At 42.3% G+C, this 13,228-nt stretch overlaps 1 protein-coding gene across 2 annotated transcripts in view; it reads left to right on the top strand.

Annotated features, from left to right (window-relative positions):
• DYNC1LI2 (dynein cytoplasmic 1 light intermediate chain 2) overlaps positions 1-13,228 on the top strand; it is a 306,588-nt gene that overhangs the window by 254,312 nt on the left and 39,048 nt on the right. For both annotated transcript variants that reach the window (XM_069217186.1, XM_069217187.1), the window contains exon 11: positions 12,212-12,329. In XM_069217186.1, coding sequence (XP_069073287.1) covers positions 12,212-12,329 — 118 coding nt within the window. The remainder of the gene's footprint in view (positions 1-12,211; positions 12,330-13,228) is intronic.

Raw genomic sequence — 13,228 nt, 5'->3', positions numbered from 1 at the left:
TATCATAGACAAGCGCCTTGTTAGAGGGCAGGAAACCAGGACAAAGGAAATGAGAGGGTCAGTCCTCTGCCAGAAGACAGTGACATATTTCTGGGTATTATGTATCATAGAGTTACACATAGATACAGCCTGATCTTTCACCATTACAATGATTGGGCCAGCACCACATCTGACTGATGGGTGTTAGATCCGTTAAATTGCAGTCACACATTAGAATTTGTAGAAAGATCTCCTAGGACACCACCACTTGAAGTAAAACACTGACATCCGCATCTGTTGCAGAAGGAAATAGATATTGTGCTAATGAAGGAAGTGAGTGATAGAAGTAGTTCCCAAAGGGAACAGAGCTTGGGATTATTCACTCATTTCTTCCTCATAAGAAAAAAGAATGGAGGCCAATATTGATTCTTCAAAACCTCAACAAATATTTAAAGAAGCCAAGTTTCGTAGGTTAATGCTGCAGGAAACACTACAATTTCTTAGACATAAACACTTCAGGACATCTCTGGATCAATAGGACGCATACTTTCATATACCTATTACCCTACAGATCGAACATTTCTAGGAGTCAAAGTATCAAATCGTAATTATCAATTCAAACCCCTCCTTCTCGGTCTGAAACCTGCTTCCAGAATCTTTACCAAGTGCACCATTGGCTGCCCATCTCAGGAAAAAAGGCTATTAAATATTGCCTTATTAGACTACTGGTTAATCAAGACAAGAACTTCTCAACCAACTGCAGAGGGAGCAGCAGCTACTGTTAAACTTTTCAAAAATCTTGGCCTTCCAGACAGAAGAAAGATAGTCCCGCTTAATAGCCATGGTGACACGCCTACAAAAAGAAAAAAAAACATATTGAGAATCATCAAGGCCTTTTTAGGGATGATGTCATTATGCATTCATTTGATCCCACACAGCCAACTTCATATGAGGCCATTTCAAGAGGCATTAAAAAGGCAGTGGTTAAAGTCGACAGGTACGTTTGAAGACTGGTTACTGGTAACTCCTCAAATGGAAAAGGTGTTCACATGGTAGCTTCAGTACAAAAACACAGCAATTGGGACTGTCCTTTCTACAAAAGAAGATGCATTTTGTAATGACAATAGATGCATCCTTGGAAGGCTGGGATGCACACTTAAGAGTTGCAAGTGAGTGGAAAATGGACAGAAAAAGAGACCAGGACTCGCATCAATATCCTGGAATTAAAGGCAATCTTGTTAGGACTCCACTCCTTTCTACCATAAATAAGTAGCTTGTCAGTTTTGATAAGAACAGACAATATAACCAGTATGTATTTCAACAAACAAGGGGTGGCACAATCCCATTCCTTGTCCAACGAAGCATAAAAATATGGAAATGGGCGATACAACATCATATCCAGACAAAGTGGGGGGCACCCACTAGGCCTGTTGAACCTCTGGGCCGACAGTCTCAGCAGAACAACAAAGGTTACAGAAAATATTCTGGAAATGGGACCAACCAAAACTAGACCTTTTTACTACCAACTGATACAAGAAATGCCAGTTTTACGCCAACAGGCATCACCTACTGGATTCATGGGGGAATGGCCTTTTGCTTAACTGGTCAGATACCTTTGCATGTGCATTTTCCCTGATCTCATTGATACCAACAGTATTGTCAATAAGGCGAAGGGAACCATTCCAAATAATCCTCATAGCTCTTTTTTGGCCTAGATTGGCTCATGCAGCTTCTTCTATTGGAACAACAACGAATACTGTTAGAACAAACACCAACTTTACTGTCTGACCACAATGCACAAAACTTCACTCAGATTCTCGCTCTCTGAACTTGTCATCTTGGCTTCTGAATTCAACGAATTCCAATTATTACACATCCCACAGGAGTTTAAGGAGATACTTTCCAAAGCCCGAGCTGGATCCAAAGAGCCAAACTGGAGCCAGTGTCCTATGTTCCATAGCATGGAGAGATGCTGAAAAGTTTCCCAACTTAGTCTGACGTCTTGGATATTTAAAAGGTGAGGAATATGCAGGTAGAAGCATCCATCCAAAATTTCTCTCTGCTGCTGCTCTTTACCAGCCAGTTGCCTAAGTACAGAAAGACATGAATGATGTTTCTGTTCAGCTGCACCACCAAGCACTGTGCAAACACCCTTGGAGCGGTAGTGACTTAAATGGGGAGAACTTTTAACTGGTAGTGCCGGCCAATTACTATGAAGCGTAGGTACCAGTGGTAGGCTAGATGCATGGGTTGTGAAAATAGGCATCTTAAACAGATTGCTGCCATGAACTCCCCTAGTTGGAGCAGTGGGGTGCATTCCTTTGCCTTGCTGATGTGGGGACACCCTTTCTGAGAAGCACCTGCACCTCCTTCTTGAGCAGCTGGAGATTTTCCCAGCTGAGGACATGGCACTGAGGCAGAATTTTGATTGAGTGGCATGGAACTCTGGAAAGTACCCCTGCTGTACCACTGTTAATGTTAGTCCCTTCCTACAGGTGGAGGGAAAACCTCTGTCGCCTTCCCCTGACATGTGTTTCTTGGTCAGAGAGAAAGAGAAGGGTGAAAGGCTCAAAGGAAGGCTCTTCCTCCTAGGCAAGTGTTATTTTCTTGGGGATACACATTGGGGATGTGCGAGTGCTCTTGTGAGGGACGCCTGGTGAGGATCTTCTCCATGAAGAAGTAGATTTAGATCTTCTGCCTCAATTCCAGAATGTCCAGGAGCTGAGGCACCAGAAGTTCCTCGCTGGAATACGACCTCAATGCTGAGGGTTCTTTCAGTACTGTCCTCAGACCAGTCTGGCTGGAATTTTGTCAACTTCTGTTCTGAAACCTGCTTAACAATGCCAGTGATGCATGGCTCAGCAACCCATGTTGAAGGCTTCTTGGCGGTTTAGGTGGCCCTCGGGTAATGTGAATCCTCGTCACCTTCTCTGTTATATATGTGGAGTTGAAGTGTTCCAGAGTCACACAAAGGGGGGCAATTTAATCTTGCATTTAGGACTTTAAATGAAGTTCCTATGATGCAGATGCCGGGCTACTTTTGATATAATTACATATCATTTTGTGAATTCCAATGAGGATCTCTCTTGGTCGGGGTTAACAATTTTGTTAAATCATTCTGTTCAATTAATGCCGATATAGTTTTTGCATATTAATCATTTTCTTCTGATTTTGACTCTGATATCTTTAGTTCAGCACACTGTTGATATCTGATATTGTACTTACTGTGCTCTGGTCTCTTTTTTTAGTACCTCTAGTGGCTCCCATCCCAACTGATTATGTCCCGAAAATCCCATTTTATTATTTATTTGGGAATCTGAGGATGCACACTGATTTTTCCTGCAATTTTAGGGATACTTTTATGTGTCTTGTGCATTTATGCTTTTATCCTGTGTTTTAATGCACAACGCTTATAGAATTGCTGTATTACAAAACTGTTACTTACAATTACCTATGATTTGATCTTTATTATTTTTTTGAAGTCTGGGAATAGTTGTAGATTATTTTTGAGCAGTATTGTGATATTTGATTAATTGTCTTTTGATGCATATATGCTTTTACTATGTGTTTTAATGCACATCGCTTATAGAAGTGTTGTATTACAAAAGTGTTATTTAGAAAAGCTTGTGATTTTGATCTTTTTAAAAAAATCTGGGAATAGGTGTAGATTATTTTTAAGCAATATGGTAATATTTGATTATTAATTGTCTTTTGGTAAAACAGTCTATCTGTGAATCCACTACCATGTATTTATACATATAAATACGAGGTAATGGCTGTAGAACCACACCTCTAACAAAACTCAAGAACCGACACTACAAACAGAGAACAAAGATATCACCTTTAGGAGGACAACCTTGCTAGTGCATCTACAGGCTCTAAACCTGTGGGAAAACCTGACACGTATTGGTGGGACCAGACGCTGTTTCTGTAGATGTTTAAATGCAGAGCTTTGTGTGCTGGCATCACTTTCTCATGGTTATGGTGTATGAGGCACAACCCATCCTGCATACATGTATACCCTTGGAACAATCTGACAACTTGAAATAAGCTAATCAGTGTGAAATTTCTGAAAGATGACATAGGATCCACAGGCAGACACCGATAAAGGGAAGGGGCCATAGGAATAAAAGAGTCCCCATAAATGTACTTTTATCTTACATACTTGCTCTACTAATATCAACCTGTGGATAACATCAGTGGTAACTGACAACTGGTAAGAGGACGAGACAACAAACAAGTTGCAGCATTGGGGACTTAGTCCTAGGCAAAATACGTGTGAAGGAGGCCACACTAATAACCAGCATATCTTTCTGCTGGGCACATTCCACTAAAATGCCACTGACCAGGTGAATGTGTCCCACAATGCACTAAAGCTCAGGCCTGCCTCTTAATTGGAGTAAGCAGGACCACTAAATCAAGGGACTAGTGCCACTGCACTCATGTCTCAGAAGCTGCACCAGGGATTGAACAGGTTGCACCGGAGACATTGTTAATTCTACTTGGACATAGGTCAGCAAACAAGGCAGTTTCTCTGGCCTTCACCTTTGCACTCGCATAACAGGAAGAAGTGGGAGCACAGTATGCAGCATGGACACAAATACTAGAGCCAGCTCCACAAAGGACTCGGAGAAATTAGATATTTCCTTTCACTGCTCCAGGTCTGAAGGTCCAGCCTTGTTCAGTGGCACCAAATGCATGGCTTAAAGCCGGAGGCCTGCAACTCTTGGCTGACCTGAAGGAGGACGACGACTGATGGAAAGCACAGCAAAAAATCTAGAGTCAAATAGAGTAAGGGACTGGGTAAAAACAAGCACAAGGAAAATAGATTCCTATCCACACAGACTGGTGGAAAAAAGGGCACAAGAGGGAATGCCATGTGCCACTTACACATTGGTAGGCCACAACAGCTCATAAAAGCTTAATATTTTACCCTGCTGTAAAAGCAGTTTCCAGTCTCACCCCTAGCTGAACAGGATACCCACGGAGCAAGGATAAGACATTGTTTGCTTCAAAGCCAAACCATTCTGCATTGTAGGAATCTTTACCAAATTCATAAAAGAATACTCCCGCCTAGACACAAGAAGAAAAAACATACTTATCTGAAAATGAGTTTCTCCAGTATTGGCATCTTTCATAAATTCATATCCTTGAATCCTCATTGATCTGGTAGTCCCATGATAAATACAGTGAGCAGTACTGTAGTCAACAACAGTTGCCTAGCCACCTCTTTATAAAACAACAAATCAGAGCAAAGTATAGCATTTCCTTCTCACCCAACACAGCAAGTTCAGATTTCAGAACACTGGAGTATAGTTATCATGTTTCCTCTGCACTAACTTCTCTTTTTTTTTTTTTGCTCAAATTGTAAAGGAGGCTGGGTCACATGTGAATCTATGAAAAGATAACAAATTCAGGAGAAAGCTGATTCTGCCCTCAAGAGTTTCAAAGAGAGGAAAGTTATTGTAAGGTTCCTCAGCCTCAAAACACAACAGAGCCCACTTTCAAGCCTCTCTGCAGCAAAAGCAAACCAACCCACTGAAGAGGCAATAGGTGGAATACAGCAAGGATAGAGGTTGTTTTCTGCCTCTCGTTCTTTCTTCCTCATCCTTATCTTCAGCCACTGCAGGAAAGCAGCTCTAGTTCCCTCTTGTTGGACCCCAAAGTGCCAGTTGGAGCATGGGTATCCTCTTTTAAACATTCCTGCAGGGCCATCACTTCAGACCAATGGGTTTTACAAATTGCGAAAAGGGTGTACAACCTAACTTTTCAGCAGGCAGGCAGCTCCACTCATTCCTCCTCCTTCTCCCACCCCTCCATCTAACCAAATTCAGATCCTCCAACAGGAGGTAGAAATGTTATCACAGAAAGGAGTGGTGTAGATGTTGCCAGAACAGTAATGGGGCCAAGGTTGTACCTCCTGGTATTTCCTGGTCCCAAAAAAGGATGGCGGACTTCATCCCACCCTAAACCTCAGGGTTTTGAACTGAAGAAGAAATATAAAAAGCTGTCAGAGGCTGAAGTGTTAACTTTCGCTGGAAGCGGAAGACTGGATGTTGTCGGTCAACCTTCAGAATGCGTATTTCCACATACCAATTCTGCAGTCGCAGAGGAAGTATCTTCACTTTACACTCAGATCAGCATACTGTCAGTTTGAGGTCCTTCCTTTTGGCCAAACTTCGGCTTCAGAGGTCTTCACAAAGTTGATAGCAGTGGGTGCTCTCCCTCTCAGCCGATTAGGAATGCAGGTCTTGAGTTATTTATGTGAAGAGCACCTCATGGCAGATCCGGAGAGATGGTGATGCACCACCTACAGGTCACAAAAGCTCTGTTGTTCAACTTGGGCTTTTCTACCACCAAGCCAAAATTTCAGTATGTGCCCTTTCAGCAGATCCTAATCAAAGTGGCAGAAGTGGACACTATATCAAGTAGAGCCCTTCCCCCTCCATAGAGAGTTCACAACATTCATGCTATGATTCTATGTTTCAGAACGTAGCACAGCCCTGATAGTCTTATGCCTGCTAGGTCTGAGAGCTTCCTGCATTCTGCTAGTCACTCACGCACATTGGCATGAGAGCCCCCCATGGTGTCTCCACAAACAGTGGTCCGAGCTTGGCAGAGATCTTCTGTATTGAATAATGATCTCCAGGGACACAGCAGTGGATTTTATGTGGTGGAGCTTAGAAGGCAATCTGGTGCAAGGGAAGCCTTCCAAACCCCGCCAGCAGTAGCTACACTTATAAGATGCTTCTACTATTGTAGGGAGGCCATCTGGAGAACAGGGGTCTTTTGCCTCCATATGAGCAGGTAAAAATAAAAATCTCCTGGAACTTAAAATAATTCAGATGCCACTCAAAGCCTTCCTGTCCCTTCGCAGCCAGTCTGCCCAAATCTTGACAGACCGTACGACCTTGATGTGGTGCATAAAGAAACAAGAGGGTTTGGGGGCCACATCTCTGGTGGGAGGCTCTGTGGCTCAGGACCTTGGTGCACGAACATCACCTCTGGTTGGTATCTAACCAGCTGGTCAGAGTGATGAATGCTTGAACATACAATCTCAGTCGTCATTATCTTGCCAATCTCTAGTGCATATCTCATCCAGAGGTAGTCCATCACATTTTCAATCTTTGAGGCATGTCCCTGATGGATCTCTTTGCCACAGGCGACAACACTTACTGCCTGATGTTCAGTGCCTTCTAGTATATGTTGCAGGAAGCATTGGAGGGGTGGCGGGGGACGCGTTTCACTTGTGGAATTGTATGCTTCACTAAGTATTTCCACCCATGCTCTTGATTCCTAAGGATCTGATGAAGAGTTGCCCAAGTAATATTTATAACCCCCGGATGGTCCAAGAAGGGTATGTGTGAGACCTCTCCCTGTGCCCTCCACTCCATCTCCCTCACAGGTTAGAATGCCTCTTGCAGTCCAAAGAACAAGTCCTGCCCCCAACCTTCAGGGTTGCCACCTTCATGCCTGGAGATTGAGCGGTAACCTGAATTATTTTTACCTCTTGAAGTGGTGGATGTTATCTTGTGTGCAAAAACACTCTACCAAAACAGTGTACTCTGGCAGATGAGTTAAGTTACTGAGGTGGTGTATGGACAATTCAGTAGACGCTCCTCAAACTCAATTGTCAGATATCCTGCAATATTCTCTGTTGACACAATAGGGGTGTGCAGAAGGGATAGTTAGGGGCTATTTATCTTCATGTTGAGCTTTTCTGTTTTCCGGACCTGCTACCTCTATTCAGGCGATCAAAAGTCATGAGGTTTCAGAAGGGCCTCATCAACAAGTTTTCTCCCTCTCCTTTTATAATGCTGCAATGGGACCTAAAAAAAATTCCCACATTTTTTATGTGTTCCCCGTTAGAAACCACTACACAGTTGTCAGATGTAACTGCTTACTCTCAAGACAGTTTTTCTTGTAGCCATCATTTCAGCGACACGTTAGTGAGCTGCTGAGGGTCAAGCCTTCTTTTACTGCTTTCTTTCCTGACAAGTTGGGTCTCAGAACTCTGGGTGCTTTCTTGCCCAAGATGGATATGCCCTTCCATCACCTTAACAACATTCTCTCCCCTCCCCACACATTCTATGAAAAAGGAATAGAGAACCCCAAAAGAGAGTTCAGATTCTATATTGAGAGAACCAAAGAATTCAGATGGCTTACAAGCTGTTCATCAGCTATGTAGGCAAAATGAAGGGCAGGGCGGTTCTCAATGATATGCTGTTGAAGTGGACCATCCTATGCAGCAAAATATGCTGTATTTAGCTCACAAGTAACCTCCAGAAGGTATCAGGGATCACTTCAAACAGGGTTACATTTTCCACGCCTGCCCTAGCAAGGGGAGTCCTGGTTGCAGAGATCTGCAAAGTGGCAACTTGGGCTTCTCTTTAAATGTTTGCAAAGCATTATTGCCTGGACTCGGAGGTGCAAAAGGAAGGTCACTTCACATCTTCTGTCCTTCACAACTTATTAATTTAACCTGCCATTCACCCACCTCCTAGTTAGGTACTGCTTGGGGAATCTGTTCAAAAGGGGAGGGATCTGCAGACAGAAGCGTCCACAGAAAGGAAATGTACTTACCTTCAATAACTATCTTTCTGGTGGATACTCTGTCTACCTGCAGATTCTTCACCAAGTAGCCCTCCTCCCCGTTTTCATGGGTGGTTACTACATTGATCATTTCAAAAAGGTCCCTTAAAAATAGTACTGCGCCGTACTCAGCTGATGACGTTATCATCTTGTTTACCTGGAAGGCATGTAAAAATAGATAGGAAAACTGACATCAAGGCACAGATGAGGTGTTTTTCTATTGCTCCACCGATGTCACAATGGTGCCGCTTCTAGTGCCGAAGCGGAACCTGCAGATAGAGAGCTATTTCAAAGTTTTCAGATTCAGTCTGATGCTTGGGATAGTCAAAAGGTGAAGAATCTGCTGTGAGAGTATGAACCAGAAAAATTGTTACTGAAGGTAAGTAGCTCTTTCATTGGACACACGTTCAGACAGCTGAGTTTTGCTCCACTGGTAGGGTACACATCCGTGCCAAAAAAATCACACTTTGAACCCTGCAGATCTCCCTCCTCTTAGGGACGATCCTCCGTGCTGTCATTATGAAGGTGTAACACAGCCAAGAGTGATGTTATTCCAAAAACTATTTCCACTTTTTCAGATGGGACATCCTTTTAATGTAAGAACGGTGATGAGGTTGCTGCACATATTGTTTTCATGTATCACAATAGTGCCACACACCAAACCACACATGCATCCGCGGCAAGAGTGCCTCACAAGACAGCAGCCACAAGTGAAAGGTCATTGGGAGGATGCAGTGTTGGTAAAGCCATAACTCGGAGCACTTTTCTATGGTGGACAGCAACAATCAATGGAGGACTCCTACGAAATGCAAAGAGCTAAAACCTTACACCCAGATACGCATACTCAAAGTCCAGAGGCAATGTACAATGGAGGAAGTGGTCTGTGATAATTGCGTCCACATTTTCATCTCTCACTCATGCCATATGGGGTGAGGAAAATAAGCCAAGTGTCCATGACCCTCTTCGTAATGGCACCGAAGAGAGTCAGGCAACTCTGGTACTCCATGATCCTTGAGATGTAAGTGAGCCCATATGAGAAACTGCTACTCAGGCTGGACCTTCACTTAGCATCTACGTCAACAGTGGTTACTCACGCTAGGGATCTTGTACCTGAGATTCTCGAATATAGGTACCTAAAACTATGGGAGGATTTGCAGAATGCTGCATTGGTTTACACTTCCATCCTTTTACATTTAACTACAGTTGCGGCACACATGCAATACAGAGAGCATTCGTCCCTCTTTAAATCCATTCATGGAAGACCTATAAGTCATAGCTCTGAAAACACCTCTGGTCCATATTTGGAACTAAAATGTGGTCCTCGCATGGCTCGTGGGCCCACCTTTTTTAAAGCACTCTATTCCTGTGACATAGAGTTTCTGTCTTGAAGGGTGGCCTTTTTTTAATGGAAAAGAGTAAAAGAATCTCAAGTGAAGTCTTTTTCCTTTTCCATTGTGGACCAAGCGGGGATCACAACAGGTCTTGTGACTTGAAAACAAATTCGAAGTATAAGAACTTGCAAACGTATGGGCCCAATAATAGATATGCAGAGCATATGAGTCGACTGCTTTAAATGCCACAAATGTATGGTTACATTGTTGGAAGCATTGGTCCTCTGCAACTAGGGAGGAGTAGGTGGCCATTTTCAGAACAGAGACAGGCATTTAGCTCGAGACCAAAATGGATTTTGGAGCTTGAAGTTAAGGCTGTTGGAGAGGTTTTAATGGGAAATTTAGTACATCATCCTCTAGCATTGTAAAAATCAAGTAACAAAATTTGCTAGGGTCCTGGTTGGCAGAGGCGACAGCTGTTGCTTTTATTATAAGTTGTTTGATTTCCCGTTGAACAAGAGGTTTGAATGTTGATTCATTCGATGTTAAGTGATGTACTTACATTGCGTGGTATGATGCTGCGCGAACCGGCAAGTCATGCAATGTGTTCTTGAGTGCCTTGATACTTAAAAATGTACCTGATGCTGAGTGATGTTGGGGTTTCAAAGCAGACATTGATCCTTGAACAATCACAGCCGTTCTCTGTGAGAGGCCTTTGGGGCTGAGGCACGTGAATACATGATTGGAGGCTCTTTCACTCTTCTTCGTAGCATCCTTGGAGCTGATGCCCTTCAGCTTACATCTCAGTCTGATATCTTCGCCACAATTCAATGTTTTTTTCATTTTTTTTTTGCAAAACTCGTACTCTTTAGTTGTGTAAAATGCAGAGAAGCAAACCACACACACCTGATGTTGGTCTGTAGCAACCTTAACACAGCCTTACCACAAAGGGAACGCATCAAGAAAGAAAAAAGTGTCAGAAAGGGCAATAAAAAAACTTTAGGAGCTTCCTTGGAAATATAGTATTTGATCAAAGTGGATCAAAATATTTTTTCTGACAGAAAATCCATGAAAAACACCCACTGTGTCCTGAATTCCCACTGCTGTTTCGCTCAAGTAACTTAAAGTATCAGGCTATATGTGTTAGTGAGATAGCCTTTTCAGATATTCGAATGTTAAAGCCTTTGTGGCTTCTTTTTCATTTTTTATAGAAGTGCTAGGTAGCACTTTGAGTTTTATGTGCTTCATTATATTTGTGTGTGGTTTTGTTTTTTAAAACGGCCCTAAACATTATGAAACTCCGCCTTAACTAGGCTGAGGAGAGTGCTTCTCTGCATTGGAAATGCTGGACTTTACTCCCCCTCTCAGATATATGTGGAGATAGTGTTCCGGGGTCCAGAAAAGCTATAGGGAGTTATTCTAACATGTGTGACTTCAATAAAAAATACCTACGATGCAGAACCAGGTCTACAAGAAAATTACTTACAAGTAAGTCAGAAGGGGCAAGCTGAAGAATAATATTTTTAAGGGAAATTCAGTAGAAGTGGGAGAACGGCTCCCATATTTTCTGGGCTTGAGTCAAGTGATACTGCTAATGAAAGGAGAACTGCCAGGTGTGGGGAATGTGAAGTTGAAAATGTTGTCAGTTGCCATCAAGGCTTGATATCTAGTATCAGACAAAAATATACTTCATGCAGTTGAATGAAGTGCTTTCCATCATTACTAGCGTTCAGCAGGAGACTGGTAGAAGTAAATTGGTTTGCAGAGGAGCCCTTGGAATATTTTTCTTAGTTAAGCACCACCACAGCAACAACTCTGGTGGGTGCACTGCTCTGGTACTGTGTGAAAATAGAGGAATTTTGCATTGTAATACATATATTCACGTATCCCTGACCTCCATAGAATTGTTAGTTCCCCCTCGTCTTACCAGTGTTGGGGCCCAAGGCGTCATTGCGTGATTGAAGGATGTATCCACAAAGGCATGTTTATTTTTCCGGTCCCCCCTCTCAATTTTCGTTTATTTCCAGCTGTGTTGTGATTCTAGTGAGGGCAATTGTTTATCTCAAGTTACTTTGTATTTCTGTTTTGTCCTTGTAGCTGTAGTGTACATTACTTCCCGTATTTTGTCACCGAAATCGGTGATGGATTCCACTTTTGTGACAGCCCTTTGAGAAATACTGTGCAGCATGTAATACTTAAGAAGCGCAAATAAAATGTTGAGGCTACAGTCTAAATTAAGTTTGTTTCTTTATGCAGTTAATTTTTTAATTAATTGTAATATTTGGTTTTACCACATTTATTTACAACAGGAATCTCCTGCGAGGGCGCCATCAGGATCTCCAAGAACTCCAGGCCGAACAGGTCCTGCCAACACTACCAGTGCCTCGCCAATGGCATCTGTCAAGAAACCGGATCCGAATATTAAAAGTATGTGTTGTAAACTGCAGAACATCGTATGTAGCATTTGCAGCTACTGAAATGTTTACATCGTAATTTGTTTCTCGTTGGGGTTCAATTCAGTATACCTTGTTGAAAAGTTGTGCTTTTCCCACATGTTTATATATAGAATAAATGAACCCCACCTACATGCAGTTAGGATATTGCAAGGCACCAAGGAAATCCATGGCCAAAGGAGACCTAATCCAACTTTAGTGTGCTGTTTTTAAGGACACATAATTTGCAGTATCTTTATTGCATATGGTTGAAGGTATCTTTTTCTTACGATCCCTATGGCACACAACTTCCAGTACATTTGATGTCATGTTACTTCTCTGTCTTTTTAATGTAGCCTCTTGTATGTTTTTGTATTTGCAATTACATTTTGCTCTATTTCCCGATGAAACAATGAAGAGCATTAGCAGGTAAGTAATAAACTATACCATAGAGAGTATTTTATTGGAAGAATGTTAACTTGCAGTATCATCTGGGTGTGTGAAGTGTTTTAATAGTGGTGTTCTTACACTGACATTCCTTGCTGCTCTTTAATAGGTAGTGCAGTGAAGAAGACTAAGAGAGGATTCAGAATGTTTAGAATAATGTAATTTGTTAGTAAAGTGAGGATTATGAATGCGGAATGGACGCAAAAAACCTAGATTAGACAGCATCATTGTAATTGTGTAGCAGGGCATTTACTTTGCAGTGGAATGAAGTTGAGTAAGAGACAGTTGTACATGGAGTCATGCCTCGATCTTTGGGCGTGAAAAGTGTCCTGTTTTTGGATGGAAATAGTCCTGGATCATCCAGTGTTTCATACTTACTGGTGCACAGTGGTATTTGGTTAGTGTGATTCTGCATCATTTGAGTGTTAGGTTTTCAAAAGCATTTAA

This window comes from Pleurodeles waltl, chromosome 12 (genome assembly GCF_031143425.1).
Source record: "Pleurodeles waltl isolate 20211129_DDA chromosome 12, aPleWal1.hap1.20221129, whole genome shotgun sequence".
In the NCBI taxonomy this organism is placed as follows: Eukaryota; Metazoa; Chordata; class Amphibia; order Caudata; family Salamandridae; genus Pleurodeles; species Pleurodeles waltl.
The sequence above is the reverse complement of the archived record's forward strand: the minus strand, read 5'-3'. Positions and strand labels throughout refer to the sequence as shown.